Below are 16,532 nucleotides of genomic sequence, written 5' to 3'. Positions count from 1 at the left end.
TGAATACAGGAGAAGAGTTGATAGAGAACTAGAGAGAGACTATACATTTTGATAAACCTTAATAAGATGGAAATATACAAAGAATGTTTGGTTAAATTTTCCATGGAAATGTATCGAGTTGCACTAACTTGAAGAAATGGTATGGGCAGCTGATGATAAATGGGTTTTAAGGAGGTAAAGTCAATGAGACAAGGAGATTGGAAGGAGTAAGGAGAGTGGTAAGTTCATAATGGGTTGATGAAAAGATCAGCCAAACAGAAGATTGGATGATAGCAGATGGGTGGATGTATTATAATAATAAAGAAGGGGGTCTCATAGTACAATTGGCTTCATTGTCGGCTCACAGCTGGAGGATACTAGGTGGGACAGAAAGCTAACCAAGCCCTACAAATAATCAAACAATTATTTAACTTTAAGGAAAGGAAGGTAGTTTTTCAACTATATAAATCTCTGTTGCATTCCTGCTTGGATTATTACATCCAAGCATGGAGACCTCATCTTCAGAAAGACATAGCTAATTTAGAGTTAAACACCGGGCAACAAAAATATATTCCAGAATTAAGTCGACTCATGCGAAGAGCAGTTGAGAGTCAAAGGGCTATGAGCGAGGTTTTTTCCCAGATATTTAGTTGAAATTGAAGAATCAACATTATTTTATGAATATGAGGTCACTTAAGCTGTTATTGTAGTGTAGTGTAGTGGCCCTCAGGTAATTCCTGGCCCCCAGTACTACTGAGCACAAGAAGCTGGCTTGGCTTACTGAGGACAGAAATGATTGATAAAGATTAAGACATCCAAGAGGTGGCACGGGCATGAATAGCCCGTAAATATCCGTGTCAATCCAGACACTGATGTGTCTGGATTCAACTCAAACCTTAGAAATCTAATACTTGATAACAGACTGAACAAAAACCACCTAATTATCGCAGGGGACTTTAATATTGACCTCTGCGAGCCAGAACACCCTACTGCTGTTAGCTTCCTCAACTGTATGAATTCCTGCCTCCTCATACCCTTAATCACTAGACCTACTAGAATCACTGATAGCACTGCCACGACTCTAGATCACATCTGGACCAACATAACCTCTCCGCTTACTTCAGGTATAATCACCGATAGCACTACAGACCACTACCCCACATTTCTCTTAACTAACATTAGCAAACCACCTCTAGAAACAAGGGAGTTAAGCTTTAGGCTGCACAATGAAACTGCTATAAACAATTTTATAACTGCTGCTGATAATGTCAACTGGGAGTCCGAGTTAGGTAACATAGGGGACATCAACCTAGCAGTGCAATCTTTTCTACAAACAACTCTTAGCCTTTATAACACCCACTGTCCTAGGCTTACAAAACAAGTCACAAGCAAAAGGCTTAACAATCCTTGGCTTACAAAGGGAATACTGAAATCCATTAACAAAAAACACGACCTTGAGAAGAAGTATAGGTTAGGAATTGTCTCCAAAGAATTCTCAAAGAATTACTCATTATTGCTATCTAAGATAATTAGACGAGCCAAAACTAATTACTACGAAGATAAATTTACTCAAATAAAGAGCAACATTAAACAAACTTGGAGCACAATTTCACAAATATTGGGATCAAAGAAATCTTTAAATAACAAACCGACTCTCCTGTCTAATAACGATGGTCAGCTTTCAGCCTCTGATTCTGCTATTGAGTTTAATAGGTTCTTCTCTTCCATTGGTTCATCCCTTGCAAATGATATTCCATCTTCCAGTACTGACATTAAGGACTATCTTACAGGTAACTATCCTCAGTCTCTGTACCTAAAGCCTATTAACTCCACTGACGTCAATGAGATAATCCTTTCCCTTAAAACCAAGTCTGGTGCCCTTGAGGAGATACCAACTTTAATTTACAAAAAAGCCTCCAGATCTTTAGCCCCTGCTATTGCTTTGCTCTTCAACAAGTCACTTGAACTCCAAACCTTTCCAGATATTCTAAAAAAAGCGAGAGTAGCGCCTGTCCACAAATGTGGTGACCCCACAGATGTTAACAACTACAGACCTATATCAATCCTGCCAAACTTGTCAAAAATTTTTGAAAAACTTATATACAAGCAGCTTTACTCATATCTAGCCAAACTCAATATACTTAGCCCTTGCCAATATGGCTTCAGACCCAAAAAATGCACTAACGATGCACTTATTAGTATGCTTAACTCGATTCATACAGCTCTTGATAAAAAGGAGTTCCCTGTTGGGTTATTTGTGGACCTGCGTAAAGCTTTTGATACTGTCAACCACCATAACCTTCTTCTTAAATTACATCATTATGGAGTCAGAGGACACTCCCTACAATACCTCGAGTCCTACCTTACTGACAGGCTCCAATATGTTTCTGTGAATAATACAATTTCTCCCACCCTACCCATCAACATTGGTGTTCCTCAGGGCAGCATACTTGGCCCTCTCCTCTTTCTCATCTACATTAATGACCTTCCAAATGCCTCCAAACACCTCAAACCAATTCTATTTGCTGACGACACAACCTTCATTTACTCAAGTCCTGACCCTCTTGCTCTAAATGCCACAGTAAATACTGAGCTAAATAAAGTCCATCTTTGGCTAACTGCCAACAAACTCACCCTTAACATTGACAAAACCTTCTATATTCTGTTTGGCAATAAATCCTCTAGTCTTATAAATCTCAAAATAAACAATACCCAAATTTGTAACAAATTAGATGGCAAATTCCTTGGCATTCTCATTGACCACAAGCTGAATTTCCAGGGACACATTCTAAATATATCTAAAAAAGTTTCAAAAACGGTGGGCATTCTTTCTAAGATCAGATATTATGTACCACGCCCTGCCCTGGTGACTCTCTATTACTCCCTTATCTATCCTTATCTCAACTATGGTATTTGTGCTTGGGGTTCTACTACCCAAAATCACTTACGTCCTCTAATTACCCAACACAAAGCCGCTATTAGAACAATATCCAACTCTGGCCCCAGACATCACTCGGTACCCCTACTCAAATCTCTTAATATGTTAGATATTAAGTCACTGCACATTCTCTCATGTGTATTATACATATATAAAACGCTAAACTATAATGCCAATCCTGATCTTATAAGCTTCATAGTAGGTTGTAACAGAACCCATGAGCACCACACCAGAAATAAATACAGTTTTGATATTCCTAGAGTACGTCTTAATCAAACTAGAAATGCTCTGCAAATCAAGGGGCCCAGAATGTGGAATGACCTTCCCAACCATGTTAAAGACTGTACCTCTCTCAACCAGTTTAAGATAAAAACTAAACACTACCTAATAAATTCCCTGTAATCTACCTCACTCCTCTATTGTCAACCCATGTCTGTTATTTTCTTTTTTTTTTTTTTTTTTTTTTAATCAACACTGTTTGTCAACCTATTGTATTTGTGCTGCTTTTTCAGTCATGTTTCCCCCTTTTTTTTTTATCTTTATTTGTATTTGTTCTCAACATCTTTTATTCTTTATGCTCAATTAGTATTAAGTTCTAGATATTAATGTTTTCTTGCCCGAAACGCATTGCGTAATAGTGGCTTTAGGCATTGTATGTACTAGCTCTATCTATATATCAATCCATTAATGTAACATCACTTGTATGTATATACCTTACCTGAATAAACATCTGAATCTGAATATAGATGGACAAAGATTGGGTGACCGGCCTTAATGTCACATGTGACCGAGCGCCTCACAGTTGTGAGGGACATTCACAGAGCCACGTCAGTGTGGTGATCATCCAGTGTAAAAACAGGTCAGTGGCTCTATTTGTCAAGGAATGTTCTACATTTTAATGTGAACACAGACCTCGTTCAATATTTATCGAAGGAACGTTTTCATATTTAGACAACAAACTTAGCAGCAAATTGTTGCTTGCATACAGTTTAGTCTTTAAGAGATATTATACACGTTGAGATACTACGAACATTATAAAATTTCCGCAAAAAAATCCTGCACCCACAGCATTACGGGTGCCTGGTGGAGCAAAGCCAGCAGGTAGTTATCAGTGGCCAGGAACCAAGCAAGAGACATGCGTGTGGAGCCCCGTGTCTGAGGTCAAGCAGCAGCAGCCATCAGGCACGCCACACTCACCAAGTGCTCAATTCAGCTCCAGAGAGAGCGGCCAGTACTGGTATTATTCACCATGAACAATATGACAAGCTTAATAAAGCTAGTCAAATTGCTCGGAATACTTTCGTTAGTTTCAAATTAAAGAATAAAATAAGTCTGCCATTTCATAATGACTTAAATGAAATTCATAAATTACCAAAAAATTAATATCAATGTAGTTATTTAGGAATCTTGATGTAATAAAAGTGTACTCTGGTTAAAAAATTCAAAAGCAGATGGAATGGCTATGTGTACAAAATTACATGCAAAGATTGTATTAAGTTCTACGTTGGTCAAACAGATAAACATCTTGACCAAAGAACAAAGTTTTGTGAAACCAATTACCGCGTAGCGTGGTGGAGGTGGAGTCCCTCGATTGTTTCAAGCGTGGGTTGGACATGTATATGAGTGGGATTGTGTGGTTATGAATAGGAGCTGCCTCGTATGGGCCAATAGGCCTTCTGCAGTTACCTTTATTCTTATGTTCTTATCCAATAGACATTATATACATATACGTTTAGTTACATTAAAATATATTAATATTATACAAATATTTTCTCATGTGGAGTTTGGACACCAACTGCCCATGAACATAGTAGGCACTATAAAAAAAAACTCTTAAACTATTGGAAAACTTGTACCACACTTTTAAAACGTCAAGGAGTCGGCATTAAGGTTATATCCAGGGACATAGTTCATCCGTATTAAGTACAGACAATAAATCAACATATTATGTCAGCGCCGGTAGCCATGTGGGCGGCGCCCGCTGCCAGTTCTCTCCGTGTTCCGCTCATGTCACTCAGTGACAACCTGACTGTCGTGGGGGGATGACGTGCTGGGACGCTTTCTTCACTAGGTACGACCCGAGTCTCTTCGTGCAACACATTGTTCAGGGCAAATGCGACTAAGTTTTGTTTAGTTATTACGGATAATATGCCCATCGAGTGTGTCGAAAGGTTCCAGCTTCACATAATAGGTTCATGAACCTCAGTGCTCTTTTAGCTAAACAATATAAATTTGTGTCAAAATTACATTTTATGCTCCACATACCTCTACTTCATGGCACATATTTGATTACACTCTCAATGATGACCTAAGATATCCTTTGATGCTTCAATATTTTGATCTATTGTCTTCCCCGTGAGATTTTCACTCATTATTTTAGTCTCCTGAAAATTCATCACATTAAAGATCATCCTGGGTCTCAGAATGGGTTTCTAGCATTGTAAATCATTTTGGAATACCGTGGGAGCCGAGTTTATCTCCAGCCTGGATTGTTCGCGCCTTCCCTCTTCTTTCTCATAAGCTAACAACAGAAGTCCTGTAGGTGGTCACTAAATTGCTCTCCTGTGATGCTCGAAGTCGAATTCATCTGGATGTTGATTACTGGTGTCAGCTCCCGAATGAACACAGCCTCATTTGTTGTTATAGACTCAGCTACTCGGAACAAGTTCCAAGTAGCACGGGCTATGGTGAGCCCGTAGTGGACTTACCTGGCACAGGAGCGGTGCCTCACAGCCTCAAGTATGCGAAGCCTCTTACGGTCGTCTGTGCGTGTGATGTAACACGACAGTTAGTTTAGTTCATTTATTATGCACCCCATACCCATCTCGTGGGCGGTAGTGGAAAGGGTTACAGAGGCACATAATGGGCTCAGGGACTGAACCCCACAATTTATTTAGCTAAGCAAGATACAATCTTGATGAGCTAGTTACAAAATTTAATATAAGTCGTCACACCAACAATGTGTTCGAGATCGACCACAAGTACAGTTTCTAAATTAAGCAACTGACGTATGTGAAGCAGTAATCACACACACCAACGATCGTAGGCGGCTTCGTATGCTTGAGGATGTGTTCATTCAGGGCTGACACCCGTAATCATCATCCAGATAAATTCGACTTCGAGCATACAGCTGTTTGATGGTCCTCCATTGATTCAGAGGAAGTAAGACCTGGCGGACAGCTAGAAGTCGAAGTCAGGCAACAATTACCTCACGCTACCACTACGGGCTCACCATAGCCTGTGCTACTTGGAACGTTTTGTTCCTTTTGAAAATATTCAAAAGAAAATGAATAATAGTCACAATGCTGTTGTGTATTAGAGAAAACCTGCTCCCAATATATAAATATTATACATACACACACACACCACCTATAACATGCTCGTAACTTTCTGCGGAGTTCATTTGCACCTTCTCCTTCCCTTCTCATGTTCAGACACTTGAGCAAATGTTTAAGTGGGGACACCGGCTCGTGTAGGGTCCTGAGGAACCCCGCGTGTTGACACTTGCGTCACCAGGCAGGGAAAGTCCCGTCACCAGGCAGGGGAAAGTTCCGTCACCAGGCAGGGGAAAGTCTCGTCACCAGGCAGGGAAAAGTCCCCGGGTCACGCCGCGGAGGCTGACTGAGTGCGCAATCTCCCACTCTTAATTACTTCCTCCATCCCATGTAGTATACTCGTTAGGAAACTGGCTCGTCATTGTTATTTTCTGACACCCGTATTTCCTGATTTCGGAAATACATTACTTTTGCTCCCAGTTGTTTATACGACAGGTTTTTAACACCAATCATCCTTCCTTGCGTTGGCTGGCTACTCTGCGTGTTAGTGGTTTTACAGCAATGTAAAAACATCAATGCTATGTACTCTCAAACCCATTGTACCTTGTATTTATATATATATATATATATATATATATATATATATATATATATATATATATATATATATATATATATATATATATAGATATAGATAAGCACCTGTTCTTCTGAGAGAGAGAGAGAGAAAGGATATAGATAGGAGAGAGATGAGAGAGAGAGATCGTATATATGTATTCGACGAACACGTGTAGGGGAGGGGAGGGAAAATTGAGGGGGGGTTTCGCCATTCTTCGAAGATAAGAGAGTCGCGAACCCCGCAAAAGTATCTCCATTGCTCATTGATGAAGCCTTAATCTTTAGGGCGAGAATTATATAATTTAGTGTCATTAAAGTCTTCTAAGTAGGTCATGAGTGTTGTTTAGGCGAGTCTATCTCGTAGCACAGTTGACTTAATTCTCGAATCACAATCCAACCTCTCGGGTGGGGCAGAAATGGTTCGGCACGTTTTCCTCTCACCCTATACCTCTGTTCACCAATGGGGATTGCATCCTGGGGGTCAGTAGTTCAACCTTGGGGGTTTCTCATTATAAGCCTAAGCTTGTGTATATGTATACACAGGCTTCCTGTCCCCGACAAAGCGAATTTCTATACGATTTGCAGTCCCCATGGCGCAGTGGTAAAACACTTGCTCGGCGCTTCGCAAGCACTTTGACCTGAGTTCGTATCCTCGCCGGGAAGGATTTACTGGGCGCCAATCCTTAACTGTAGCCTCTGTTCACCCAGCAGTGAATGGTTACCAGCGGATCGTATTCCGGGGAAAATTTGAATTAAGGACTTGCCCAAAATGCCATGGGTGCTAGTGGCTGCACAAGAATGTAAGGACTCTTGTACATATAAATGAATAAAAAAATAAAAATAAATTATTATTCTTTGTCAGTGCTGGCAGTTTTAGGCCTAATTGTATTATATAAACATATTTGAAGTTCACTTTAATTTCAAAGGTTGAATATTGCATTAGACGCCATAGTGTGACTGGGTTAACATTAATAACTTCACTAATAATCTTTGTGTTTTTCCAAGCGCTACACAGTGAACTTCGTGTGACAGAATGTATAGCACCATCCAGTTTCCCCGTTGAAAATTCTTCCCTTCCACAGCGTGATCTTCACCAAACACCAACCTTCGTGCTGAGCCCTCGACCATCTCTAACTTCCAGACTGGGACCACCCAACACAGACTGACGCCTCCAACATTGTTCTCCAGACTGATACCCCATCACTGTACAATAACCAAGATGTGACCCCTCATAATTAACAAACACTTAGCCGATTTATTCACCGCCAACTTCCAGCGTCTGGTGAGAGACATCCCGAAGAAACGTCCAGGTTGAAACAGTTCCACCAACGATACCTTAAAGTACCCAGATAAAGACTTCACTCTCAACATCTCAGTACCCACGTTGCCACACCACCACCTTCAGGAGCCCACAGTGAGACACCACCACCTTCAGGAGCCCACAGTGAGACACCACCACCTTCAGGAGCCCACAGTGAGACACCACCACCTTCAGGAGCCCACAGTGAGACACCACCACCTTCAGGAACCCACAGTGAGACACCACCACCTTCAGGAGCCCACAGTGAGACACCACCACCTTCAGGAGCCCACAGTGAGACACCACCACCTTCAGGAGCCCACAGTGAGACACCACCACCTTCAAGAGCCCACAGTGAGACACCACCACCTTCAGGAGCCCACAGTGAGACACCACCACCTTCAGGAGCCCACAGTGAGACACCACCACCTTCAGGAGCCCACAGTGAGACACCACCACCTTCAGGAGCCCACAGTGAGACACCACCACCTTCAGGAGCCCACAGTAAGACACCCTTTAACGTCACCTTTCATCACCCACACCGAGACTGCCCTTTAAGGCCACCTTCTTGAGTATCTGGTAAAATTCTGCCATCTATATATTCCAGCCTTCCCAGTGATTGTTTCAATTACAAAAGTTCAATTACAAGGCATTTTACATCTATACCTGCCTGTGCAACAAGTCATTCTACGTCTACACGACGGACCCATCCAGCACTATTGAGCAATCTTCGAGTATAATGAGAGTAGGTGGAGAGTCAGGAAGAGGAGTGTGGAAGATGGGCGAGGTGGTGGTGATAATGGTGGTGCTGCTGGTGCTGGTGGCAGAGACGGAGGCCACCTGTGGCTCCTGCACCGAGCGACTAAAAATCTCCCTTATCTGCTGCCTCTTTGAGGGTCGCTGTTGCCTTCTGTGAGTAATAACGATTTTATTTATTTAAAACTTTGTAATAATTATGGAATACTAACCCACTATTTTGAAAACACCACGAGAAACGAAGACGCCATTCTCACTCACTGTTGAAGAGGGTCCCCGTTTGGGACTGAAATGTTCAGTCTAAGAACATAAGAATGAGGATAACTGCAGAAGGCAGCTCCTATTTATAACTGCCAATCTCATTCATATATATGTCTAACCTACGCTTGAAACAATCAAGGGATCCTACTTCTATTATGTTATGCGGTAATTGATTCCACAAATCGAAGTTTTCGTTTCTTGTGTTTTCAAAATAGTGGGTTGATTACATTGATTATTACGCTGACTGAAGCTGTGTAGGCTGCAACTTTTCAAGGTATTGTCAATGGGTGTCAAAACATAAGCAAGAAATATAAAGTATAGTATTACATTCAGCTTTTGAAATTATCATGTACATTTTCTTGAGCCGTTTAAAATTCAGTTTAGATTCATCGTTATAGTCAAGGCATTGTACAATCATCGTCCAGAGTATTGCATTTCGTGTCCTTTAAATTATTATACAAATTACTATATTAATACTCCTTTAAAAAGACTAAAAAAAAACAAACTAATGGGTACCTTACCTTGAGGTGCTTCCGGGGCTTAGCGTCCCCGCGGCCCGGTCCTCGACCAGGCCTCCTAAACACAGTACACAGCATAGTTGGGTGCACACAGTACCAACATTATGTCGTAGTAATGAAGTATATTTCTAAGCCACTTACACCTTTGTCTTACCCTTGCAGAGGACCCGTAGCTGTGGGTAAGCGGGATGTGTCGTGGGCGATGGGTCAGCCTGGCCCCACACTGCTGCCTCGCTGGCTCCAGCCACATGTCCGCCCTCGCTCACCTTAACTCCTGTTATCTCCGTACTTGCTGTCCCATACACACAGAAATAGGAAACCAAATTTATCCATCCCACTTTCCTTTCAATGTACAACTAGTAACAATGACGATATGCGGCATACAAATCCATACTCTCCAAACTTTATTTGACACTCCTTCAGCTGTTTGATAATCTTGTCACAGCACCATTTCGCGTTTTTTTTTTTTATTGAGGTGCCACAGCTGGTAAGTGGATAGGAGTGAGTGGAAACTGTGTGGTTCAGCACAGCTGTCGAGTGAGTAATTTGGCAGCGACGAACTGGATCAGAAAGTGACATTGCGCGGCTGGCGGCGCGAGAAGTCACTGCCATGGAACACTCATTCAACCATAAAACAAAAAAAAAAATCGATCAAAGCATTACCAAGATTAATATTTAACTGGTTATATATTTAATGGCATATAATAACGGTTAATCTTCCATCAATTATTCATTTAGTTTCCACTACAGGAACAAAACACAGCAATCCCTTCTATGGTGCGAAAAAAAAACAAGAACTGATTTATGGTTGATACTACCGCGGTAGAGTAATAGTGAAGTCAGTCTAGACTTATCCTCGCCCAGCTAACATCATATTATAGGGTGAATTAGCTCTGAAAATAACAAAATGGGTTGGTCGACCCTTCACTTCCACTTTTATCTCAATAATTCCACCCTCGTGGATGGATCAAGCCGTACACACTATTTCCTATAGTATACAATGTTTTATAATATATATGAGGCGTTTACTAACATACAACGCTAAGCACCTCTCAATCAGTATGTATAACGTCATACAAGTTCTCCAGCTTGTCCTGTTTAAGCTTGAAAATGCGGAATACTTAGGTGGAGGAAGCACTTGAGAACAATTTAATTTTGGGTAAGTCCTGACCACATAAATGGCTGGAAGAATACATTAATACACTTAACTATGTATTCGCTGCCATATGGTTCTTAGCCAGATATAATAAAATCTTTGGAGCAGGATGGTAGGATCAAACACTAGCGTCTTGGGTCTTACAAGACGCGCGTCGTCCAACTCCAAAGAGTTTTCTCCAATATATTACATTATTGTGATTTCACTGTGTAACCAAAATCTGCTAGTTAACGCCTCATATACACAATGTACATAGGGAGATTGTTCCTGTCAACTTTAGCGGTATTCAGTTATATATTTCTGTTATCATAGGTGATAGTTTTCATAACATTCGACGAGCTGGCTTGACGAATGTAATAAATTGATAACATTTGTACACTATCATTTTCCACAATAAAAATATTGTATTTTTGTCTGTACATATTATATTCTACAAGTACTTTATTATGTTTAGCATTAAAATCCCCCAAATTATGACTATGTTATATTCCGTATACTGTAGTCATAAATAGTTAATATTCCTCCCCTATTGCTTTTTATGTATTAAGACGAGCTGGCATCGAGTACATCACAGCATTTTTGGAAGCCTTTCTATGCAAAGTAATTGCCGTTACAGATACAATATATATACCAATGCAGAGATAAAGGCATTTATGCTAGTGCATAAAAAACTTAGGCTTTTAACCTACACACCAAATACGTATAAAATCAAATCTTGAGGAATAAGAGCAGTAGCATCTAAGACCCATGCCAGAATCAAATTATGACGTCATACACCGTGTGCATACCTACAGTATATAAAACAAATCTCTCATTTTGGTAGGTTAGGTCGGGTCAGGTTTGAGAATAGTGATGGCGCAGCGTGGCGAAAAATGTTCTTAGGTTTTTAGATATATACCTTAATCGGAAAGAAGCCATAATATATTAAAATGCAGAGGCATATTGGCTCATGCTAGGCCTTTCCCATTTATATCCAACCAAACTCATTGATATAAGCGTCTAACTCACGCCTCGAGACCATTACTATTATAACCTTGTAATTTGCTACATAAATCTACAACACTTTCCAAACAGTACTTATAAAAATACTGTATTTTCTAAATTGAAAATTATAAAATTTTTATATAAGGATTCGAGTTTGTATAAGTTAATGCTAACATCGTCGTCGTCTCCATCCACGTGGTATTAAAGGTTATCCTTTTGTAAATTTAGCAGGCTAGACCTGTAATAAATTCCCTGGAAAGACAATCTCGCAAAACCAGAGTAAATACAAGTTAATGTAATGTAAATAAGAATATATATCAAGTAATGCTCGACAGGAGAATGCTGGTAATCGCATTATTTTATGTGGAGAATGGACTGGTACATTCAGGATGGGTGAACAAAAGACACCATCTTGCAAGTGGAGGGGGCCATGACGCCACATCCAAATGAGCCAATGACAACCCTACCCGTTATCAACTATGGAGATATGGGATGACGGAGGTGGAAGGAGAAAAGGATATGGAAGACAGGGAATGGAGGGAAAAAAGGGTAGAGGGAGGAGGTAACGAGGATAAAAAAAAGAAATTTGCATCCATAAAAATGAGACAGTAGCATTACCCCATCTCGATTTGTAAGGCTTGAGAGGACATTTGCCTGGAGAGAAACGGGGGAATAATATAATGAAGGTTACAAGACTTGACAACATTTACACTCACATTTATTTAACCATTCACAGTATATACCATCAGTTTAAACACGCACCACCACACTCCTCCACCCATTAGCAGCAGCCGACCACAGTGATAATAATGCTTATGACATTAATTACATTGGAATTTGGGAAATGTGTATCTTTTAATGTTAAAATACATGTTAATTTAACCTCTCTAATTTGCACAGCATTTCTTATTTATACTTAAAATAATACAGTTTGCCATATTTAACAGTTTCAAAATGGGGTGCCTAATAATATTGCTTCAGCTTTCACTCAAAATATTGAACTACTTTCTGGGGGAAAAAAAATTCTTATGCAAAGCAAAAAACATATAAAGAATTTATAATATGGAAGATTCTCCCATTGAAAATATTAAATATTACATGTAAGACACAAGCAAAAATGCAGCATGCACATGAAGTACATAATAAGGAGCATTATACAGGACTCTGAGAAAGCTCATATGGAGAAAATATATTAAATTTTATTTTTGTAGCAATTATATACGTGGCACAATAACAAGATTATTTGGTGCCCTGACTATAAAATGTCCTGGATATTCCTGTGTCTTATGTCTTATACACTGATATTAAACTGCTGCTAATGTGTGAGGACATGGTTGGGTGCGGTGCTACCGATATTTTCCATTCGTTCCAGGCACCTCGTGAAAGGAGCAATGCCTTCTACACCTCGTGAGTGAGAAATGGATTATGACTTATGAAAATGATGCACCTATTAAAACTTTTTCCTTTTACACAGTGCCATCAATGACATTTTTATATGTAACACAGATATTCTTAAAACCACTTTTAAAAAAAAGTCAAGCCCCCTTCCTGATATGTCATGAACATCTTAATGCATTTGGGAGAATTTAAAGTGTATATTTCCCTACAGTTGTCTGGTTTTCCCAGCCTTGTTACGAGTCTGCCCACCCCAACCAACACAATTCCAGCTGTCTGGTGCCTTCCCTCAAGAACTGTTTCCTTCATTTTGCTTTAGATTAAACTCCATTGAATAATATTTCTCTCAAGATCCACATGAAAATACACCTCACAACAAAGAAGGGTTCTGCCAAGAGGTACAACTTAAGATAAATATTTAAGGCACAAAAACTGGGTAATAAAAAGAAGCTATTAGCTGAGACCTGTATTCACTGATATTTTAAATGAAATGTTACAGGCACAATCCTAAGTAATACTTTATGGAAAACAAAAATACAACACATTTCCCAAGTAACATACCACCACTTTGCATGGCCCATTTCTATGACAGTATGTGACATGGTTAGTAAGTCGTAAACAATTTCATTAAACTTGATATTATATTAGGGAACAGGAAAATATTATATTTCAGAGACAATTTATAATCTTTATTGAATAACCATGCTGTCGAAAAGACTTCCTACCTACATCTAATCCTACCAGTTTAGATGCACAACAAACAATTAGTATAAAAAAGACAACCTATTCTTAAAACAAATGAGTTAAGACAAATTCATGAACGAGATAATGGCTAACCATGTCACACTCACTAAGCCTACAGTTCAGTATCTGAATGGTCCACTAAGGATTACTGCGAAGTTCTCATCATACAGCAACGAGTGTTAAGGCTTGTACGAAACAGGTGAGAGGTAACATATGTTAAAGAGAATGCATATGAAAATGAAATATTGACTTCATAAATGGCATACTTGAAGTGTATAAAATGTGTGAAATGTTTGGGCATTTACTATGCATAACCACCTTCAAGTCTGTGCATTTATAATGATTCCCAAACTTCCTTGTTGCAGTTTGAGCGCTTATAAAATTATGAAAATACTGTTTGCAGCAATATTTAAAACTAATGGCCATTCAGATACAGTGATATATATGTATATATATATATAGTGTTGGAATCCGAGATTAAAAATTAAACCCAATGCTAGATTTCCTTGAAAAATGTGAGCAAGTCCTACAAAGATTCTCCAGTTCACAGTTACAGCTTTTGTTACCACTATGTTCTAAGCATGTATTGTAAATCTCTTATTTATTACATTATAATTTTTATGCATTTGTTGTACATTTCCAAACTCTTACACTATGTAAAAGACAATTAAAAAACTAAAACCATCTTGTTTCTTCTTAGTAGCGCCCTCTACGGTCCCGACGATCACGGTCACGATCACGGGAGCGAGACCTTCGCCGATGCTTGCCATCTGCATGTTTCTCCGAATGCTTATCACGTGACCTAGAGCGTGAGCGAGAACGATGTTTGTATCGAGAGCGGGAGGAACGGGCAAGTACATTCTTGAGGTGATGTGAAATTGACTTAACATGCCAAAAGTTACAGAAGCCTCCTTTGCCACATTGCCCCATTTCAAATTGCCTGCAAGAAGCTTCACGGAAGTCAGCAACAGGGCACAGGTCACAGTAGATTGGACGGAACATGTACCAGCGGTTGTTCAAATCTTCTGCAGCCTTTACAGCATCCTCTTCTCGCCTGAATTTAATATAAACATTCCCTCGTAGGTGGTCACACTGATTATCGCAGACACACATCTCTTCAATTTCACCATATTTCTCTTCACATTCAAAAAATACATCATCAAAGAAATACTCGAATTGCTCTTGAATCTCATGGTCACTCATATTTGCCAGGTGAGAACCATCTGCAGACTTGGCTGAGTTCTGCTGACTCACATACATGTTCTGCATCACCACAGTCTGACTGTAATAAAATGTGCATTAAGTTGGAGCTATAGCTGAATGCAGATAAGACAAGAGTGAAATAAGCAAAATAATTACATGCAATGATGAAAAAAATTTGAGGTAAAAATATATAGTATTAAAAAGTTACAAAATATAATTTTTTAGTCTCTGGTGGCACCGTACAGCCACGTCTCTTTAATCTGAAACTTATTTCCGAAATGTTCAAATTTTAAAAATAATGTCACTTGCTCTTTTCATAAAGTATAGTACGTAATCCAAAAACCTGTATCTTTCTTATATTAAAAGAATGGCCCATCCTGGGACACTATAATTGGTTTAATTCTTTGTTTACACCATGTCTCCAATGGCTCCCAGCCTGTATTTGTTACTCAAAATAACATATTTTCAGTGTATTTAGTCATTCAAGCCTTCCCCTCTCCAAATTGCTGTAATATTCAGAGCAACACTTGCATATACAGTAGTAGGTAGTGATGCATGCTAAATAAAGGTGCTAATACTAGTTTTTTAATGGTAGAGAGATTATGGATACTAAAACCTGCGAGGCCAGAGCGTGCCCCTGATGTGTACACCAAACATATACCAACATGTAAGACAAGGTTTTGACAAGTGGTGAAAAACATACGAGCTGAAAATATTATAAAAGTATTGAAAGCATTAGCGGTGAGAAATCATGGAATGATTGTAGTAAGAGGACAGTAAAGGGTAAAGGTCACTTTCCTTGGCATTTAATTCTTTCGACTCAACTAACTTGGTATCAGGTATCCAAAGGATACCTGATCAACCAGGCTGTGACTCGTACGTCAGGCTGCGAGCAGCCGCGTCCAACAGCCTGGTTGATCAGTCCGGCAACCAGGAGGCCTGGTCGACGACCGGGCCGCAGGGACGCTAAGCTCCGGAAGCACCTCAAGGTAACCTCAAGGTAAGGTAACTTGACATTTTTTTATGCTACTTTCCCCATTAATGAGTATTCTTACCCTTTTCCCCCATTTTCATCTGTAGAATTAGGCAAGCATGTAGACATTTAATAATTTACAAGAAATTGGGAAGAAAAACTATATATAGAGGAAGAATAGTATTCATATAGTTGCAATAAGTGATGAAGTCCAAAATTACTTTGGACTACAATTTCAAACTTGAGAGACAAATTACAGATAGACCTCATATTGCAAGATGAATTTTGTTGCTATAGAAAAGTTAATTTATAAAATAATATATTGTATAAAGAAAGGATGCAGAGGCAGACAAGAGGGAGAATAAAAAGATATAGAATACAAAAGCAACATGAGAATTATCTGGACGATTGTCTGATTACTTCAGTGTTATC

The 16,532-nt window shown here is 39.4% G+C and overlaps 1 protein-coding gene and 1 long non-coding RNA gene across 2 annotated transcripts; one reads left to right on the top strand and one right to left on the bottom strand.

Annotated features, from left to right (window-relative positions):
• The first annotated feature begins 4,721 nt into the window (after nucleotides 1-4,721).
• Nucleotides 4,722-11,201, top strand: LOC138359930 (uncharacterized). Its single transcript, XR_011226160.1, has 3 exons — nucleotides 4,722-4,988; nucleotides 7,893-9,022; nucleotides 9,808-11,201. It is a non-coding gene; the product is annotated as an uncharacterized lncRNA (long non-coding RNA).
• A 2,432-nt stretch (nucleotides 11,202-13,633) lies between these two features.
• Nucleotides 13,634-15,392, bottom strand: LOC123747254 (splicing factor U2af 38 kDa subunit-like). The gene has a single exon (XM_045729291.2). The coding sequence runs from the start codon at nucleotides 15,191-15,193 to the stop codon at nucleotides 14,621-14,623; it is 573 nt and encodes a 190-aa protein (XP_045585247.2). The 5' UTR covers nucleotides 15,194-15,392; the 3' UTR covers nucleotides 13,634-14,620.
• Nucleotides 15,393-16,532: the final 1,140 nt, after the last annotated feature.

Source organism: Procambarus clarkii, chromosome 94 (assembly GCF_040958095.1).
Source record: "Procambarus clarkii isolate CNS0578487 chromosome 94, FALCON_Pclarkii_2.0, whole genome shotgun sequence".
NCBI lineage: Eukaryota > Metazoa > Arthropoda > Malacostraca > Decapoda > Cambaridae > Procambarus > Procambarus clarkii.
This window is presented reverse-complemented; position numbering and strand designations above follow the sequence as displayed.